At 43.2% G+C, this 19,469-nt stretch overlaps 1 protein-coding gene across 1 annotated transcript in view; it reads right to left on the bottom strand.

The window, feature by feature from the left end:
• Window positions 1-14,630, bottom strand: part of PNOC (prepronociceptin) — a 73,330-nt gene extending 58,700 nt beyond the window's left edge. Inside the window, exon 1 of the mRNA XM_030195556.1 lies at window positions 14,508-14,630. Within this exon, the coding sequence (XP_030051416.1) occupies window positions 14,508-14,630 (123 nt within the window). The remainder of the gene's footprint in view (window positions 1-14,507) is intronic.
• Window positions 14,631-19,469: the final 4,839 nt, after the last annotated feature.

Raw genomic sequence — 19,469 nt, forward strand, 5'->3', positions numbered from 1 at the left:
CTGCCACATAAGGAGCAATTGTCTTTATGAGGCAGATTGAACCTTAGTGGTAGTTCTGTGAATCTGGCATATAAGGAGGCATATTTTCAAAGCACTTTGGGAGGCTAAGTTCCATAGGTTTCTATGTAACTTTGGGAGGCTAAGTGCTTTGAAAATGAGCCTCAAGGTCAATCGTTCCTTATATAGGACATTGACTCCTAGCGGTAGTTCTATGAGATTACCACAGGGTGTCATGGACCTCATTTTGGACCAGGCAGGAGCAGAGGAGGACCACTCCTGCCCTGGCACTGGCCCACTAAACTAACAGGGAAGCCCCTGGGTGAGTCCCTTTGGGGGAGGAGAGGAGATTCAGAGTATGGACAGCAGGTCCGGTCCTAGGGTCTCTGGCGCCCCCCCTGCAGACTATGAGTTGGCACCCGTGCGCCCCCCCCCTCTGGCACCAGCACAACCCCGCCCCCCCCCCCAGCATCTCCTTTCTCTCTTCTCCCAACCTGCCCCTGTCCAGCGATTCTCCTTCGCCCCATCCCCCGCCACCCTTGGTGCTTTAAATCTTTAATTTACCTCCGTTCCAGCAGCCGCGTCATTTGAAAGCCTTGCCCCGTCTCTAGCCTTCCCTCCCTTTGTGAGTTCGTTCTGCAGTCCCGTCCTCGAAGAAATGACGTCAGAAGGCGGGACTGCGGAACTAACTCACGAAGGGAGGGAAGGCTAGAGACAGGGCAGGGCTTTCAAATGACGCGACTGCTGGAATGGAGGTAAATTAAAGATTTAAAGCACCAAGGGCGACGCGGTATGGCGCCGCAGCGGCGCCCTTGAAGGTAGGCGCCCCCTGCAGCGCTTACCCCGCTTACCAGGTTTGACCGGCCCTGATGGACAGCTTTTGCTTGTGAGTGTTCCTATGAGGAGGATGTTGAAATGGGGGGCTTCAATGTGGTGAAGGGTTTCATTGAGGGGGTTGAATGTAGAGGTTTACTTTCTGGGAGGGGGGCCTTGTAATGGAGGGGTCTCAATTGGAGGATCAGAGGAGTTTTGCCACCACAACATTGCTGTACTACTGGACTAGTGGTAGCACGACTGCACTTAATGTTACCTCTTCAGGTGGTGGTAAGTGCAACTGTGTTATTAGCAGTTGTGACAGTTAGCACACAGGACCATCTCTTGCACTAGCTGTCAGTGCCAACCATGCCCTGTCACCGCCCATGTCTTGCTCATATCCCACTCCTACCCAAATTAAGAGTGCTAGCATAGGATTTTTATCATGCTGGCCGGTTTTAGCTTGCAGTAGCACATGTCCGCACTAATGGCTACTGCACACTAACATCCATGCTAGCTGCTTATCATTTGCTGGTGGACATGTCCCACCAAGATAACAGCACTACAAGACATTAGAAGTGGCATAAAGACTGCACAGCACCAAAAGATGTACAAAAGTCAGGAACAGTGGTATGGAGACTCCAAACCACTGTGAGAGGAGCAAAATGGTGCGAGTATTAGAATGCAGACCCCAGAGCACAGGACAATTAACACTAACGTTAGCAAGAAGACCCCAAGATACCAGGAGAAGGAATATTGGAATGGAGATTCCAAGGCCCAAGACAGAAGTAAATCGCCACAAGCATTGGGATAGACACTTCAAAGCAATGGGAAAGAGGTAAAGGGGCATTAAAATTGGCAAGAAGACCCCAAGGGTCCAACATTGACATGAAGTCCCTAAATCTATGTAGTATTTACTCCGTGTATTTTTTATATACCACCCCTTACAGACACAGTAAGCATTAAGCAGTTTGCAATCACTATATATCAATAAAAATTTCAACCAATAAACATAAAAATACAAATTATTTAACAGCACTAAATAAAACAATATTACTATTAAAACCAAACCCACCCCAAAAAAAACTCATGTCACTACTAATACCAACTAATAATACACAATCTAGATGCCATAATATTGAACAAATAACTAGGCTTTCAAGGTCTTTCTAAATTGCAGATCATTTTTAATGTCTCTCAACTCTAAGGGCAGCATGTGCCACAAGACAGATCTGTAATAAGGAAAAGCAGTCAAATGCATGGAAGTTAAATGGACCTCATATAAAGGAGGCAACAGCAAAAATCACTGTTTAGAAGACTGTAGTTGACAACTAGGGGTATGTTATCCTGAAAGGCACTTGCTAATTGAGAGCTAAGAGATGTAGTAGGCTGTTAAACCCCATGTTGTTAACCAACTGCAGGGCCTGGTCATCCAGGGCAATAATTTCCCTGATGCATCATGTTACCAGTTCATGATGCTTGTCACATGCCCCAGGACACTGGTACTGAACACTATCCAAACTCTTCTATGGTGACTTGCTTGCATGACATTGGGATGCTTGCCTATTACCTCACTGGGGTAAAAGCCTAGGTTGTGACCTCAGGTTGAGAAATGGATTGCCTCTTTTCTATTGCTTTACTGACACTGCTACTTCCAGTGCAGGATGTAATCCCCAGCTTAGTATTAGCACTCTCTATTAACATATCTGCAAAGGGTTTAATTTCTGTAAATGATGCAGCATGCCACTGTTAGAAAGATGGTTCATTAGCTTTCTTCTACTAATGGCCATCCAATAGTACATGCACTCTGTATAACACTGATCCTTGAACACTTTAAAATGCCTCCACGCTTTTTTTATTTTACAGAATTTCCTCTGTTTACTTGAGGGCAGCTGTTGCTGGAATTTGCGGTGACAGTGGGCCAGAAGCTGAAAGGTGATATTGATTCTGTTTCCAATGTTAAGGGCACTTTCATGAAGGTTTCAGGCAGCTGTTCCATCAGTTTGGCCCAAAGCAACAATGATCCTGCATTATCTACTGTCACTCCTATTTGAGCATGACCTGAAGAAGGAATGGGTGACAAGGGACATTGAAAAATTATATATTACCTGATAATTTTCTTTCCTTTAGCCGCAGCAGATGAATCCAAAGACGTGTGGGTTGTGTTTATCTACCAGCAGGTGGAGATAGAGAGCACTGAATTGAAGTGTCTTATAGGATGGGAAGTTCCCTGGTCAGTCAGTATTTCTCACAACAAAACAGAAGGAAACAGAGTAATAACGTTTCTCCTTTCCCAGAGGGAAAAATGCGAAATCCAGAACTGCAAACTCACAAATTGATCCCAACAGTCAAGCCAAATGAAACAAAACCGCAATGAGGCCATACCTAGAGAACCACTGATAGAAACCTCCAGAAGAAACCAGTGTGGGCCTCTGGATTCATCTGCTGCGACTAAAGGAAAGAAAATTATCATTTAAGATATAATTTTTTGTTCCTTAGCGTCAGCAGCAGATGAATCCAGAGACGTGTGGGATGTAGCAAAGCAGTCCTGAAAGTAGGGCGAGAACAGGAAGCTCCCCCGGATAGCTTGATACTTGAAAAGATGCATCCAACTGAGTGGTCTGTTCCAGTATGGCAATACTTATGCACTTAGGAATGCACACCCCCTACTATTTACTCTTCCACCCCAATCATAATTTTGTAGACCTCTATCATCTTCTTTCCACTATCTCTTCTCCAAGCTGAAAAGCCCTAACTTGTTTAGCCTTTCTTCATAGGGAGCCATTCTATCTCATTCATCATTTTTATTGCCCTTCTCTGTACCTTTACTAGTCCTAAACTAAACCAAAAAAATAGGGTGGAACCCTCAGTATTATTCAGTCAATATATATAAATCAATCTTAAGAGTTCTCTTATGGTCTAACATCCATCAGTCTTAGCTACAGGAGGAAAGCCTCACGAAGCTCAAAAGTTGCTAAATGCAACAAGAGCAGGATTGCTTCATCATTGGCTTATAAAGGGCATAGAAAACCTCCTGGTAATCACAAACTTATTTCTTCTACGTTCTGGGAGATAGTAAACTGTACAACTGCATAAATATCATGTATTCCTTCTAGATATTTCACAGTAGTAGTGGTAGCAGTATGTAGAATTACTTATCTTCAAAAATTATCTTCCTTATTCTCCTCTTACAAACTTTTCCAGACTATCGGACCGGTCACTTTTGAGCTTCGTGAGGCTTTTTCCTCCTGTAGCTAAGACTGATGGATGTTAGACCATAAGAGAACTCTTAAGATTGACCATTTCTAGTCCTGTCATGTTTCTTTAAATCTGAGATTGCATCTCCTTGAGCGGTTTTCCAAATCTTCTACTGTTTGTTCAAGATCCGATCTGGACTGCTGTTCTTTCTTCAATGCTACCTGTAGCGTCTGCATTTCGTCTCCCAGCGTATCCACGCGTTCCTCCGTCTCAGCTACCCGCAATCCAATGTCCTTCAGCTCCTCTCGGAGCTCTGCCACAGAGGCCTGTATTCCCTTCCGGGTGGCTATCATTTCTGCCTTTAATTCTTTGAACCAGCGCGACACTTCATTTCTATCCAGATCTGTGCCACTCACTGCTGGTTCCTCGGGGTCCGGATCTGTTTCGGAGTCTCCGGCCGCCATCTTGCCGCCTCGTGTGCCCGATCGCGATCCTGCGATCTTGCTTGCCTCGCCTTTTTCGCTCGCAAACTTGAACTTTGCGAGACTCTTTCGGGCTGCCATAAGTTTAGCTATCCTTCCGATAGAAAGCTGCGAGTACTGCGCTCAGTTTGGAGGGGTTTTATCTTATTTTAGTTCCGTCAGGAGCGAAGCTCTCTCTTCAGGCATCCATCCACCAGCGCTGACGTCGTCATGTTTCTATTGAGATGGAGCAAGTAGAATTACAAACCGTGTTCAAATCAATACCAAGGCATTATAATATTCTTGGTTTTATTTTGCATTCTTTGCCAAATAATTTCTGACATTCTATTTGTTCTTCCCCCATATTCATGGTAGCAGGGTGTATTGTTTTATATATTTAGTATGAGTATTATTTGTATTCAATTGCATTGTCTATGTATAGATATCACTGTGTATCAGTGGCGTAGAAAGGGGGGCGGTGGGGCGGTCCGCCCCGGGTGCACATCACTGGGGGGGTGTCGGCTTCACTGGTTCCCTGCTCCCTCTGCCCCGGAACAGGTTACTTCCTGTTCCGGGGCACAGAGAGCAGGGAACCAGCGGAGCCGACGCAGCTCCCAGCGACGTGCACTCTGGGCGGATCGCCCCTCGCCACTTCCCTATGCAAGTACGAATGCGCTCCGGGGGGGAGGGTGCTCGCCGAGGGGGGGGGCTGTGCCATGCTGCACCCGGGGGGGTTGCACAGCGGCGCCCCGCCACCGGGTGTCAGCCGCCCTCGCTACGGCACTGCTGTGTATTAAAACTGCTATCCCTATAGTTTGCAGTTTCCTGTGATTGACTCCTTGTTAGCTTTTCCTATTGGCTCTTAGTTTGGGCCAGGCCCAGCCCTCCCTCTCTCCCCCTGGGGGCTGTGAAAGAGATAGCCCCTCTTCCTAGCATACCTTTGTGATCAGCAGCTGTTCTAAAGCTGATCCCTTCCTAATCTACTGTGATTCCATCAAAATTCTTCACCATTATTCCCACCCTTGTCCCGTTGAGTATTATAGCTTTAGCCTAGTGGTTAGTGTAGTGGACTTTGATCCTGACAAACTGGGTTTGATTCCCAATACAGTGCCTTGTGACTCTGGGCAAGTTGCTTAATCCTTCCCTTGCCCCAAGTACAAATGAGTACCTGTATATACTATGTAAACCACTTTGAATTTAGTTGCAAAAACTACAGAAAGGCAGTATATCAAGACCCATTCCCTTTCCCTTTTCCTCTCAGCTGGGTTGAGATTCTGGCCATCTCATTGCCTCTGAGATGGCTAGATGTGGACTCTGCAGAAGGCAATAATTATTTCCAAGCAACTGAAGTGTAAGCTGATTTTCATTGCCATAATTACTACATTCTGTAAAATGGTGCCTAAATGTGATAGTGTGTATGTAGTGTGAAGGTGAGAATATACATGGGCGGAGTCTGGGTGGACTGTGGCAAGATGCACAGTTATGTGCATAAATTATAGAATACTGTAATTTATTTGTATTTTTAAGCATTTTGCACATTTACACCAGCTCTACGGTTGTGCCTACATTATAGGTGCACATTTGACATCTTACACAAGTATTCTATAAAGAAAAGTAAGCTCCACGTGGGTGCCCTTTATATAGTTGACTTCAGACTAACTTGATCCACATAAAGAAGGGTTGGTCTCTACTTTAGATATTTGTGGAAGAACTAACCATTCTACCATCATGAAGCAGACACCATGCAATGATACAGGATGATAGCTTGCTGTTGAACTTTGATCTTTTACTGGCTTTAACATGGCTATAATATCAGATTAGCAACACTAAGAATTGCAAATTATTCACTGTAGAAATTTGTCACAGATGCATTAGAGTATATTTCTTTCCATAGATATATCTAATTTAGTCTAATGGTCTCAGTGGTGCAACATGCTGGTGTGACAACTTTACACTGCAAGATTTACAACACCCACCTCCTCGTTGACCAATAGACTCTTAACACTTGTCTAACTCAAAAGTGCTTTTATATATCCCACTTCTTAAAGCTTATATGCAAATGCTCTATATTTTATGCTATTTAAAGACACTTTTAGAATTACTCATCTTAAAGAGGTCTGTTTTTCAATGTCGAGTCGGGGACCAATAAGCTGACATGATTCATGTTTCGCAAGAACTGTCTCAAGGATGTGTCCCTACAATTTATCAGATTGTCACCAGGCACTATTGTGTTAATTTTATAGGGAATTAGAAGGTAGAATGGTGTTTTATGCACTCAGGTAGGTTCTTCTAAAATTTCCTGATGTATATGCTTGCAAAAAGTAGGCATAGAGAAGTCCTAGCAACTATGTTTACATGATATATGCGTAACAGCAGAGAATAGACAGACTAGGAGTGGGATCAGCATGAAAAACTGATCAAGGCAGTGGAGTCCCCTAGTGCCCACCCCATGAAAAATAATTGTAGCTGCAGCAGACCCCTCTGCCATTCTCCCCATTAACTTTGACTCTCAAGGAAGCCCTGTGGGAAGAGTAGATGCTCTTGCCACCTCCCACATCAATGAATACTAAGTGCTGGTACCGATTTTATTGTACCAGTATTTAGTATTAATTTATCTACAGTACTTGTGCAAAGATCCTCAGATACTATCACCCCAAGATCCCTCTCCCCGTCTGATATGTACAGACGGGGAGAGGGATCTTGGGGTGATAGTATCTGAGGATCTGAAGGTGACGAAACAGTGTGACAAGGCGGTGGCAGTAGATAGAAGGTTGCTAGGCTGTATAGAGAGAGGTGTGACCAGCAGAAGAAAGGAGGTGTTGATGCCCCTGTATAAGTTGTTGGTGAGGCCCCACCTGGAGTATTGTGTTCAGTTTTGGAAGCCGTATCTTGCTAAGGATGTAAAAAGAATTGAAGTGGTGCAAAGAAAAGCTACAAAAATGGTATGGGATTTGCATTACAAGATGTATGAGGAGATACTTGCTGACCTGAACATGTATACCCTGGAGGAAAGGAGAAACGGGTGATATGATACAGACGTTCAAATATTTGAAAGGTATTAATCCGCAAACAAAACTTTTCCGTAGATGGGAAGGCGGTAGAACTAGAGGATATGAAATGAGATTGAAGGGGGGCAGACTCAAGAAAAATGTCAGGAAGTATTTTTTCACCGAGAGAGTGGTGGATACTTGGAATGCCCTCCCGCAGGAGGTGGTGGAGATGAAAATGGTAACAGAATTCAAAAATGCATGGGATAAACATAAAGGAATCCTGTTCAGAAGGAATGAATCCTCGGAAGCTTAGCGGAGATTGGGTGGCAGAGCCACTGGTGGGAGGCGGGGCTAGTGCTGGGCAGACTTCTACGGTCTGTGCCCTGAAAATGGCAGATACAAATCAAAGTCAGGTATACACATAAAGTAGCACATATGAGTTTATCTTGATGGGCAGACTGGATGGACTGTACAGGCCTTTCTCTGCCGTCATCTACTATGTTACTATCATGTTTATTTGCGAAGGAGAAGGCTGGCCATCTTCCGACACAAATCGGGAGATGGCCGGCGATCTCCTAAATCCGGCCAAATCGGTATAATCGAAAGCTGATTTTGGCCGGCTTCAACTGCTTTCCATCGCAGGGCCGGCCAAAGTTAAAGGGGGCGTTTTGGCAGGGTACTAAAGGCATGACGGGGTGTGGTTACGAGATGGCCGGCTTCAGCCGATAATGGAAAAAAGAAGGCCGACTCTGATGAGCACTTGGCCGGCTTCACTTGGTGCATTTATTTTTAGGACCAAGCCTCAAAAAACTGCCCCAACTGACCAGATGACCACCAGAGGGAATCGGGGATCACCTCCCCTTACTCCCCCAGTGGTCACCAACCCCCTCCCACCCAAAAAAAAAAATTAACATTTTTGTGACAGCCTCTATGCCAGCCTCAAATGTCATACCCAGCTCCATGACAGCAGTATGCAGGTCCCTGGAGCAGTTTTAGTGGGTGCTGCAGTGGACTTCAGGCAGGCGGACCCAGGCCCATCCCCCCTACCTGTTAGACTTGTGGTGGTAAATGTGAGCCCTCCAAAACCCACCCAAAACCCACTGTACCCACATTTAGGTGCCCCCCTTCACCCATAAGGGCTATGGTAGTGTTGTACAGTTGTGGGTAGTGGATTTGGGGGGCTCAGCACCCAAGTAAGGGAGCTATGCACCTGGGAGCAATTTGTGAAGTCCACTGCAGTGCCCCCTAGGGTGCCCAGTTGGTGTCCTGGCATGTCAGGGGGACCACTGCACTATAAATGCTGGCTCCTCTCACGACCAAATGCATTGGATTTGGCCGGGTTTGAGATGGCCGCCATTAGTTTCCATTATCGGCAAAAAACAATGGCGGCCATCTCTAACGCCAGCCCAAATGTTGAGATTTGGCCGGCCCCGACCGTATTATCGAAACAAAAGATGGCCAGCCATCTTGTTTCAATAATATAGTCGGGTATGCCACTTTCCGGGGCCGGCCTTAGAGATGGCCACCCATATAGATAGCCGGCCCCGTTCGATTATGCCCCTCCACATTACATATATTTTTTCATGAGCAGTTGAGTGCAACAATGTTCTGGTTCAGTAAGTTTTTTTCATGTGGGTGGGTGCCAGGGGGGGGGGTGCTCTGATGCCACTGAAAGTTTTAGAACAGAGGTGGGGGAGAGGGTGCACTTGACCCAACTACTTGGTTTATTATTTGGGACCAGAAGGATGGGGATCAGGGCCTTATGCTTTCAAGTCACGCCTGCTATTTTTGTGAAGATTTGTGAACACATAAGTTTTACAGAAAGCAGCTGAATTTTGCTGTTCTCTGCTTGTTCCAGCACTATGTTTTTTTAAATATCAGGCCCCTGATGTATTTTATACTTTTCAAGCTGTGTCTTTCTGCGGCAGCCTATTCTTTCATCATCCCTCCTCATATTCCGGTTCCACATAATTAAGTTCTAATGCAGTTGTCTCCAGCTGCTGAAGTACAAATTCAGGGACAGGTATTCAGGCTGCCAGTTTAACAGAAATTAAACTCATTCTAATTAGAGACATCTTATGACAACCACACAACCACCTGCTGCAACTTAAAAGGTCTCATCTGACAATGGTATCAGTTTGACAGCTCCCTGCACTAACCCTCATTCATTTGTGTTTATTGCTTTATTCTTAATTGATCAGGAGGAGGAAATTCAAGGATCAATGAAAATGTAACAACATTAATAAAGAAAGATTCATGATGTGGGCAATTTTCAGTATGATGACTTGGGTCAGGGGATGTGGCTAATTTGCAGTGAATTTGCAAAGAGAAATGCAATGAACACTTATACAGATGCAAAAATACTCATGTGCTTTGTCCCTGTTATTTGTGTGAGCCAAGGAATGGGGCAAAACTGTGGATATGCCTTTGAAAATACAATTTTACACAGAGGGAGGCTGGTTTTATAACTAGAGACAAAAGTGGACATAAACAGAATATGTAAAAAAAACCCGGCACATAAGCACTGCAACGCTGGGAAAAGACCAAAGGTCCACCAAGCCCAGCATTCTGCCTCCGACAGCGGCCAATCCAGGCCCCAAGAACCTGGCAAAAAACCCCAAATTTAATAACGATCAATGGACTTTTCCTTCAGAAATCTGTCCAGACCCCCTTTAAACTCAGCAAGGCTAGCTGCCATCACTACCTTCTCCGGCAATGAGTTCCAGAGTCTAACTACGCGCTGAGTAAAGAAAACTTTCTCCAATTTGTTTTAAACCTACCACATTCTAATTTCATCTTGTGTCCCCTGGTTCTATTATTGTTAGAAAGCGTAAACAAACACTTCACATCTGTTCGCTCTATGCCGCTCATTGTTTTGTAAACCTCTATCATATCACCTCTCAGCCGCCTTCTCTCCAGGCTAAAGAGTCCTAGCCGTCTTAACCTTACATGTATATTTTCTCTTAGAAAATTATCATTTATACATGCAACCAGTGGCAGATACATACGGCATGTTTCACATTTGCTATATCAGGGTTTGCTCCATCTCAAGTATTCGCACACCATTAACATCTAGCATTTAAGTGCATTTAGATGTTTTTAAATGTTAGATGTTAATGGTGTGCGAATAATTGAGATGCAAAACATGCCGCATGTTGGCTAACAGTCCTGAGACAAATGAATATTCATCATTAAGCTCAAGTGCTTTTTGATATTTTATACATTGACTTTAAATACAATTATATAATTTTGAAAATATGCTTGAAAAAATGAGTGATTTTGAGAATAAGCAAGTTCAATAAAGTTAGACCTATGAAGAGGCAGGTGACTCAAGGGTAAGATTTCCCTTGTGAAACGAGTCACCGCTGAGGTCATAACATGATAATACATGAGCCTGCTAGATCTTGAGTATCATTAATATATTAAATTTTGGGGCTGGGTTTGTTTCATACTTTATGAGTAGTTGCCCCCATCTTTTTTCAAAATATTTATTCTGGTCAATTAATTAAAATAATTATAGGCACATATTTTGCTCTTACACAAGTATTCTATATAGCAGTGGTTCTTAACCTTTTTTCAGTCAGGAAACACCTGCCAGGTGATACTTGCATACGTGATACACTGCATACAGGACTCTCATGGACCTTTGATCAGATACTAAATGGCAATTCTTATGAATTAAATGTGAACATGCTCTGCATCAACGAAAACCTTATCTCCCCCCAATAACAGGTGAATATCATAACTAGCACATTTTCTCAATAAATGAACAAATAAATAAAATTCTGATTCTCATGTCATTTGAGTGTAATAGCAACATATATCTCTCCACTATCAGGCACATGGTGAGGTACAAAACCTGAAAAAAATTCCTATGATTCAAACAACATGAACCCTACCAAAGAACAGGCAGCACTACAAATATTACATGGAATCCTAGAACACCAATACACCTACCTACCACTGGTAAAACTGAATAAGTGGAACTGCGACAGAGTTCCACACAGAAACTACATGCAAACAGAATACCGCACCTTGATCACACGTAAAATACAGACAAACCCTCACCAAGTACAAAACAAGGAATCACAAACTAGAAATAGAAATATATAGGCAAAAATTGAACTGGGAACCCCAAGGAATTAAATTACATATGTACCACAACATAGGAGAAATAAAAACAGAAATGCATTTCCTCTTCTACTGTACAAAATACAAAGACATCTGTGTTGCATATTTCCTAAAGCTAACATATTCCACCTAATAAATTCAAAATAAAACACTTTTTCTAGCTTTGTTGTATGGGCATTTTATTTTTCAAAGCATGTTAGTCCCAGTTTCTCTTTTCTGCTTTCCTCTCTTCTGCTCTCTTTCCAGTGGGTACTGTCCATTTGTCCCTCTTCTACTTTCTTCCTATCTTCTTCCATTCCCTCAATACATCTGTCTCTGATATATTTCCTCTCTCTCTTTTCTGTCTGCCTTCTCAGATTTCTCCTTCTCACTCTTCACTCCTCCACCTATATTTCACTTACCTATCAACTTTCCATCTCATCCTCTGAAATTCTAGCTCACCTGTTTCACTTATTCTGTTTCACCCACTTCCCATTACTATACCTCTACCCTCTATACTCATCATCCTCCTCTCACTCATCTCCTTGAGAATCCCCATGGGCTCTCCCACATGCTTTCTCCATGCCAAATATCTCCTCCTCCTCCTTCTCCCTTCCCACACCCTTGTAGCCCAGCATCTTCTTTCTCATTCTTCACACACACTTGTAGTCATAAGTATATAAGTAATGCCATACTGGGATAGTCTGAAGGTCAATCATGCCCAGCATCCTGTTTCCAACTGTGGCCAATCCAGGTCACAAGTACCTGGCAAGATCCCAAAAAAGTAAAATACATTTTATGCTGCTTATCCTAGAAATAAGCAGTGGATTTTCCCCATCAATTTTAATAATGGTCTATGGACTTTTCCTTTACGAAGCTATCCAAACCTTTTTTAAACCCCGCTAAGCTAACTGCTTTTACTACATTCTCTGACAATGAATTCCAGAGTTTAGTTACATGTTGAGTGAAGAAACATTTTCTCCAATTTGTTTTAAATTTACTACTTTGTATCTTCATTGCATGCCCCCTAGTCCTAGTATTTTTGGAAAGAGTACACAAGCGATTCACATCTATCCACTCCACTCATTATTTTATAGATCTCTATCATATCTCCCCTAGCCACTTTATCCTTTCCTCATAGGGAAATCATCCCATCCCTTTTATCATTTTCGTCACCCTTCTATGTATCTTTTCAAATTCTTACTATATCTTTTTTGAGATGCAGTGACCAGAACTGAAGACAATATTCAAGGTGAGGTTGCACCATGGAGTGATCCTTCTCTGTTGAAACCCTACTCTCTGTTTCTGTCCAGCATCTTCTCTCTCATTCTTCACCCACATTTGTAGCCCCGCATGTTCTCTCTTCTTCACCCACACTTGTAGCCCCGCATCTTCTTTTTCGTTCTTCACCCACACTTGTAGCCCCAGATATTCTCTCTCATTCTTTACCCACACTTGTAGCCCCGCATCTTCTCTCTCGTTCTTCACCCACACTTGTAGCCCCACATCTTTTCTCTCATTCTTCTCTACACTTGTAGCCCAGCATCTCCTTGGTCCTCTCTTTTCTCCACCCCTGTGATCCAGTATTTCCCTGACCCTTCTCCCTTCCTTTCTATGCTCATAGTCCAACACTTCCCCATCCTCCTCTCTTTCTTCTACCCCAATGGTCCTGCATTTCCTTGTCTCCTCTTCCTTCCTCTTTACTCCTATGGTCCATAATTTCCCTGACACTTCTCCCTTCCCTGTGCAGCAGCTCTCTGTTCCCTCTCTTCCCATTTACCACTAGGGTCCAGCAACTCCATGTTGTCTCTCTCTCTCTCCTTTCACCCCTATGGTCCAGTAAGTCTCTGTCCCCTCTCCACCTATGATGCAGCAGCTCTCTGTCCCCTCTCTCTTCCCTTCCACCCCTATGGTCCAGAAACTCCATGTTTCCTCTCTCTTCACTTCTCCCCCCCCCCCCCCCCCCCCACCAATGGTTCAGCAACCCCTTGCCCCCCTTTCCCCCTCATTCCCTCCAAAAGTGAAGCTTCAATGCTCAGAGAGGAGAGTGGCTACAGGAAGCAAAGCCTAGCAGCAAGAGACACAGTTACACAAATCCTGATTCTGTGCTTCTTCTTGAGTTGTGTATGCAGTACTGTGCACTGGAAGTGAAAGCCTGCTAAATGCTGTTTACCACCTACACAACCCAGGAAGGAGCAAACTATACTGTACTATACTACAAGGCAATTTCCCTCTAGAGTTCTATGTGGTTTACAAAGTCAAAATAGAACTAGACAGTTTCCAGGAAAATACAAGTAATTAGACATAATTCAGAATTCGATCAATAATAAAACAATTTAAAAAGTCTGGTTCAGTAGCCTCTATAGTAAGTGTTGCATAGTACCTCGCAGAAGGTCCTCATTTTGATTCCCATTCACAAGTCAGGACTTTCACTGCCGGATCAGTAAGAGCTAAGGATGCTGTGATGTTAGCACTGACAGCCCTTGAGGGAGAACTCTAGTCATTTTGTGAGAGTGATACTACCTAGCTGGTCAGAGTCAAGGTTCATGGTGTATTGTTCCAAAAGGAACCAAACTTCATGGCCTCCAACTCAGGATGGTCACTGCAATGAATCAAATGAGTCTGTATCCCTCTTAAATGAATAGTTGCATATTGATAGACAGAGCTATTTGCTTTCCTGTGTTTTATTATTATTGTTTATTCTTGTGGTTTGGAGCCTCAATATTGAAGATTTATAGGCAAGTGTTTAACAAGATTTTTCTGGTTTGATGTATTTTATTTCTTTGCAGTTCCATCCTTAAATTGAGAATGCAAGTGAACATAAATTATTTATTATTATTATTATTATTAATGATATTTATATCCCACATTATCCCAAACCAGCTCGGTTTCAATTCGGCTTACAAGCAATAAACAGTAAATGACAAGAATGACTTACAAGAGTGTTGAAGTCGTCTTGTTGGTATAAATGTTTTTTGCAAATCAGGCAGTCCCTCTGGCAGTCACTTAGTACATTGGCAAAGAGGCACAGAAGAACAAGAGTCCAAAGTAGAGTTTTCATTGCAGCAAACTAGAACTGGAAAAAATGAGTGAAAAAGAGCGGGAGGTAAATTTGAACATCATTTGCAAACATATAAAATACCTTACTAAACTGTTATGTTAGTTACTAAAGATGAAAAGAATTAATGGCTTGTATAATTATCTCCAAGGTTATTACAGAGCTTATTTTCAAAAGAGAAAAATGTCTCAAAAATGGCATAAAGGACATTTTTCAGAGAAAAACGTCCAAATTGCAGTTTTCAAAACTTGGATTTTAGACATTTTTCTCTGCAGTGCATGCAAATCACAAGGTGGGATGTTAGGACAGGATTTGGGCATTCCCAAAGCTTGGACATTTTACTGCCATAATGGGGGAAAAAACCCCATCCAGGTCTAAAAGTTAGATGTTTTGGTCTAGACCTGTTTCAATCACAATTAAGTCACAAAAAGGTGCCCTAAGTGACCAGATGACCACTGGAGGAATTAAGGCATGACCCCTTATTCTTCCAGGGGTCACTGACCCTATTGGACCCTAGCCTCTGTACTGTTATTTGAAGATTGTTACTGCTGTAATTATCTATTGCCTATGCCCGGGCTATTCTTGCTGTATATCACCTTGGCTGAATTTCTTCTAAATGGCAGGAAATAAATCCTAATAAATAAATATTCATACATCCCACATGCTCGTATCTCCATGCCACATTTAACCACCACCTAGTTCCTCTTATTTCTCTTTCTCACCCTTCTCAACCACAATGTGTCATTTATTCTCCTTCCTTCCTTCCTTCTTACCCATGTGTCTTCTTGTCCTTTCCCTTCACAAATTCCCAATACGTGCCCACACATAACTATAACCCTATCCTTTCAAAAACATATACAATCTGCCTATAGATAGATCCACCCAAATCCCATACCTCCTAAATACACACATCATGCCACACACAGTCCCCCTTCTGTCCTACCATACTCATATACATCCACATACTCTATAATTACCCACACCCACATACAACTCTTCCCACAAATAGCAAACCCACAAACAACTCTTCCCATACATAGCACCCCCACAAATGCCCTCCATACACAAAACCCCCACACAATGCTCCCCCACATAAACACAACCTCACATCCCCTACATACCTCCACAGATATGCACCCATCATATATACCAGTATGGGACAATTCTGTAAACGAGTTACTAGGTGCTAACATTTCCATGTGCATTATGCCAGTAAATGTTTAGAATACTAGCATACGTACCCATATATGTGCCTGAATGTGAAAAAGATGGAAGTTTTGTGGGTGGGTACTTCTGGTCTGCCTGAGGGCCTTTCTTCCATTTCCTGTTTTGCATGTGTCTTTCGGATAGTGGAGGATGTAAAATCTTTAGGAGTCTTTTTAGACTATACATTAACATTGGAATCACAGGTAAATCAAGTAGTGTTTGCAAATTGGTTATTGTTGAAAAAGGCGAGGCAGGTATGTTCATTCCTATGCCCTCAGGATTTTTGTAAGCTGGTTCAAGCAACTGTGTTGTCTCGATAGGACTATTGTAATTCCCATTACATGGTCTTTCCAAATTTGTGTAGCAGCGTGTATCATTGCTTTTTGGAAACTGTGGGATCATGCTACACCTATGCTCTCTAATGATTGCCAATTGAGATTCAGACTTATTTTAATTAGAAAATGAATGGTAAAAAAGACAAAACTTAAATGGTTATCTCTGTGTTTGCATGTCGAAAGGCACATAGATGGCGACTCCAGCTGTGAAGAACTAAGGCCAGTATGCTTGTACGGTCTGTGTCCTGTATATTGCAATCCATTTTAGGATGGGCTGGAGAGGACTTTGACTGAAACTCCAGTAATTTAGAATGTGAGGACAGTGCCGAGCAGACTTTTATGCTCTGTGTCCCACAAATGACAAGACAGATTTGGATAGGCTGGAGTGGGCTTTCACAGCAATTTCAGTAGTTGGAAACTAAGGACAAGGCCAGGCGTACTTCTATAGTCTATGTCCCAGGAATGCCAAAGAGAGACAACAATCAAGTATTTTATATCACATTCATAGTTGGTTTAATCATGACTTGATTAAACTCATTATCGAGAGTTCCTGTTGGGCAGACTGGATAGACCAGTCAGGTATTTATCTTCCGTCATTTACTATGAATTTCTCCAATTGAGTTCTTCAAAAGTATATGCTGGAAGTGCTATGTATACCATCTGAGACACCTCCACCTAAAGTGAGAGTCCAATACCTCACATATGCTAGAGGACTTTAAATCAGCAGGATAAGGATCTAGGAATATCAAATTTGACTGAATTCTTTGAGTCATCATTAGAAGTGATAACCCAGAGGATCACCTTATTAGCCACTTTCGCGCTCAAGCCCGACAGAAGTACTGTTGTGTGATTATATTCTAGATATATGGGCGAGTTTTAACTAGAGTCAAAGATGCAGGTATTTTCTAGAGCAATCCACAAGAGTCGCCAGGATTTCTTGAGTTATAAATCAAGGGTTCAGGCCTTGTGGGCTACATATATGTTGAAATTTCCATGTAATTGTATTGTTACTTTTGAAGGTAAATCTTATTTGCTTTTTGCCCCGAAACAATTCTTAGGCTTCTTTTACTATGGTCACGCTAATTGATTTAGTGCGCACTAAATGCTAAGCCCATTTTATTCCTATGGGCTTCTTAGCATTTAGCGTATGCTAATCACTAGTGCTCACAAAATCCATTAGCGCACCTTAGTAAAAGGAGACAGAGTTTATAGTCTTTAAAGAGGAGCTGAAAGTCAAAGTTGTGATTTTTCAGTTAAGCATAAAGATACACAGCAACTTACATCATGCATGTCTCTATATTATTTCCTTATCTTCTTAATGATCTAGGTCAGCTTTTTCTTTTTTCCTTTTTATTTGTGGCTGAAGTTTATAATTGGATGATTTGTAATAATTGGATTTCCTGAGCTATATTTCATATATTTCCTATGTCATGCGTTTATTGTGATTGTTATAATTAGACACTTATAAATAAAAAGAAAAAAATTCAGAAATTTTGAAACAGAAAAATCAAAACAGATAACTTCCTTGTGCCCTATCCAGTTTGCCCATCCATGCCATCTATTATCCCTCTCTCTCCGTTATAGATCCTATGTACTTGTCCCAAACTATCTTGAATTCAGATACAGCCTGTCTCTACCACCATCACCAGCAGTGGAGGAGTAGCCTAGTGGTTAGTTCAGTGGATGGTGATCCTGGCAACGCCACAGCTCTTTGTGAGTTTGGGCAAGTACTTAACCCTCCATTGCCCCAGGTACAAATAAGTACCTGTATATACCACGTAAACCACTTTGAACCTAGTTGCAAAAAACACAGAAAGGCAGTATGTCAAGTCCCTTTCCCCTTCTATAAATTCACCAACCTTTTCATGAAGAAGTATTTCCTTACTCCTGAGTCTGAACTCTTTCACCTTCATCATATGCCTGCATTTATGCTATAGAGATATTTAAAATTTTCTATCACATCTCCTGCCTTTCTTCTACAGTATATATACTTAGATCTTTGTCTGTTCCCATATGCTTTATGATGAAGACAAGTGACTCCATTCTGTTTATATCTTTTTGAAGGTGCAGTCTCCAGAATTGTATATGGTACTCTAAATGAAAGTCTCACTAGAGACTTACACAGAAACCATAGGCGCCTCATATTGGAGGCTTGGGGAGGCTAAGCCTCCCCAGCCCAGCTGTGACCTTCCCTGCCCATCACGTTGCCCCCCCAAACGTAGCCACGGGAGAAGCCACTTTCCCTCCAGGCCTGAGGCCCGCTCACCCAACACAGACCCAGACCAGTGCCAAGTCGGGAGACTTCCACTTTGGCGGGTCATCTCCCGCATTCCTGCCAAAGCAGGAAAGTCTCCTCTTCTTCTCCTCTTCAGCGCAACGAAAAATGTAAAGAAGTAAGAGCGGGGCCGTGGTAGCAGCCTTCAAGCATGGGCTGTCTGCGCTGCAGCTGCTCCTCTCTCTGCCCCTGGAGGAGCAGGAAGTTGACGTCGACTTCGTGCCCTGCTCCGGGACAGAGAGGAGTGGTTGCAGTGCCGATAGCCCATGCTTGAATGCAAGCTGCTACGGTACAGCCCCGCGCTTGTTCCAGCAGCCAGCTATTGCTCCTGGGGGCTCCAATGCATTGCAGCTGCATGGTGTTGGTCCTCCCAGCTAATTCCTGCACTTCGGGGGCATGTAACGCGTGTTACCTTTCTTTTTTTTTGTCAGGACTCGGGGCGCTGCTGCTGAAGAGGAGAAGCAGCAGTGGCCAACAAATTAATACCGGGTGGAAGGGGGAGCGGGAGGCCCAGGCACTCGGCAGATATAATGGAGAGAGTGGGAAGATGGGGAGAGAAGGAGGGGACACGGAGAAGGGCTGGAGTCCTGAAGAAAGGGAGAAGCTGCTGAAAATGAGGAGAAAGTTGGGGGGGGGGTGAATGAGGGAAGACGCTGGAAGGAAGGGTAGGGAGAGAAACTAACAGGAGGAGAAACATTGAAGGATGGGGAGAGAGAGGGGGGCATGATGAATGGAAAAGGGTAGAGAGAGAGAGACACTGGATGGAAAGAAGGGGATAGAGAGAGAGAGAGAGGCACTGGATGGAAGGATCGGGAGGGGGGTAGATGTTGGATGGCAGAATCGGGAGAGGGGATAGACGAATGGAAGGATATGGAGAGAAAGAGGGAAGAGGAACACAGAAGGATGGGGAGATAAAGAAGGAAAATGGATGGAAGGATGAGGAGAGGGAGTAGACGGGACAGGGGAGAAAAGAGAAATCACTGGACATGTAGGGGAGGGCAGAGGACAGAGGAGAATTGCTAGATA

Source organism: Microcaecilia unicolor, chromosome 3 (genome assembly GCF_901765095.1).
Source record: "Microcaecilia unicolor chromosome 3, aMicUni1.1, whole genome shotgun sequence".
In the NCBI taxonomy this organism is placed as follows: Eukaryota; Metazoa; Chordata; class Amphibia; order Gymnophiona; family Siphonopidae; genus Microcaecilia; species Microcaecilia unicolor.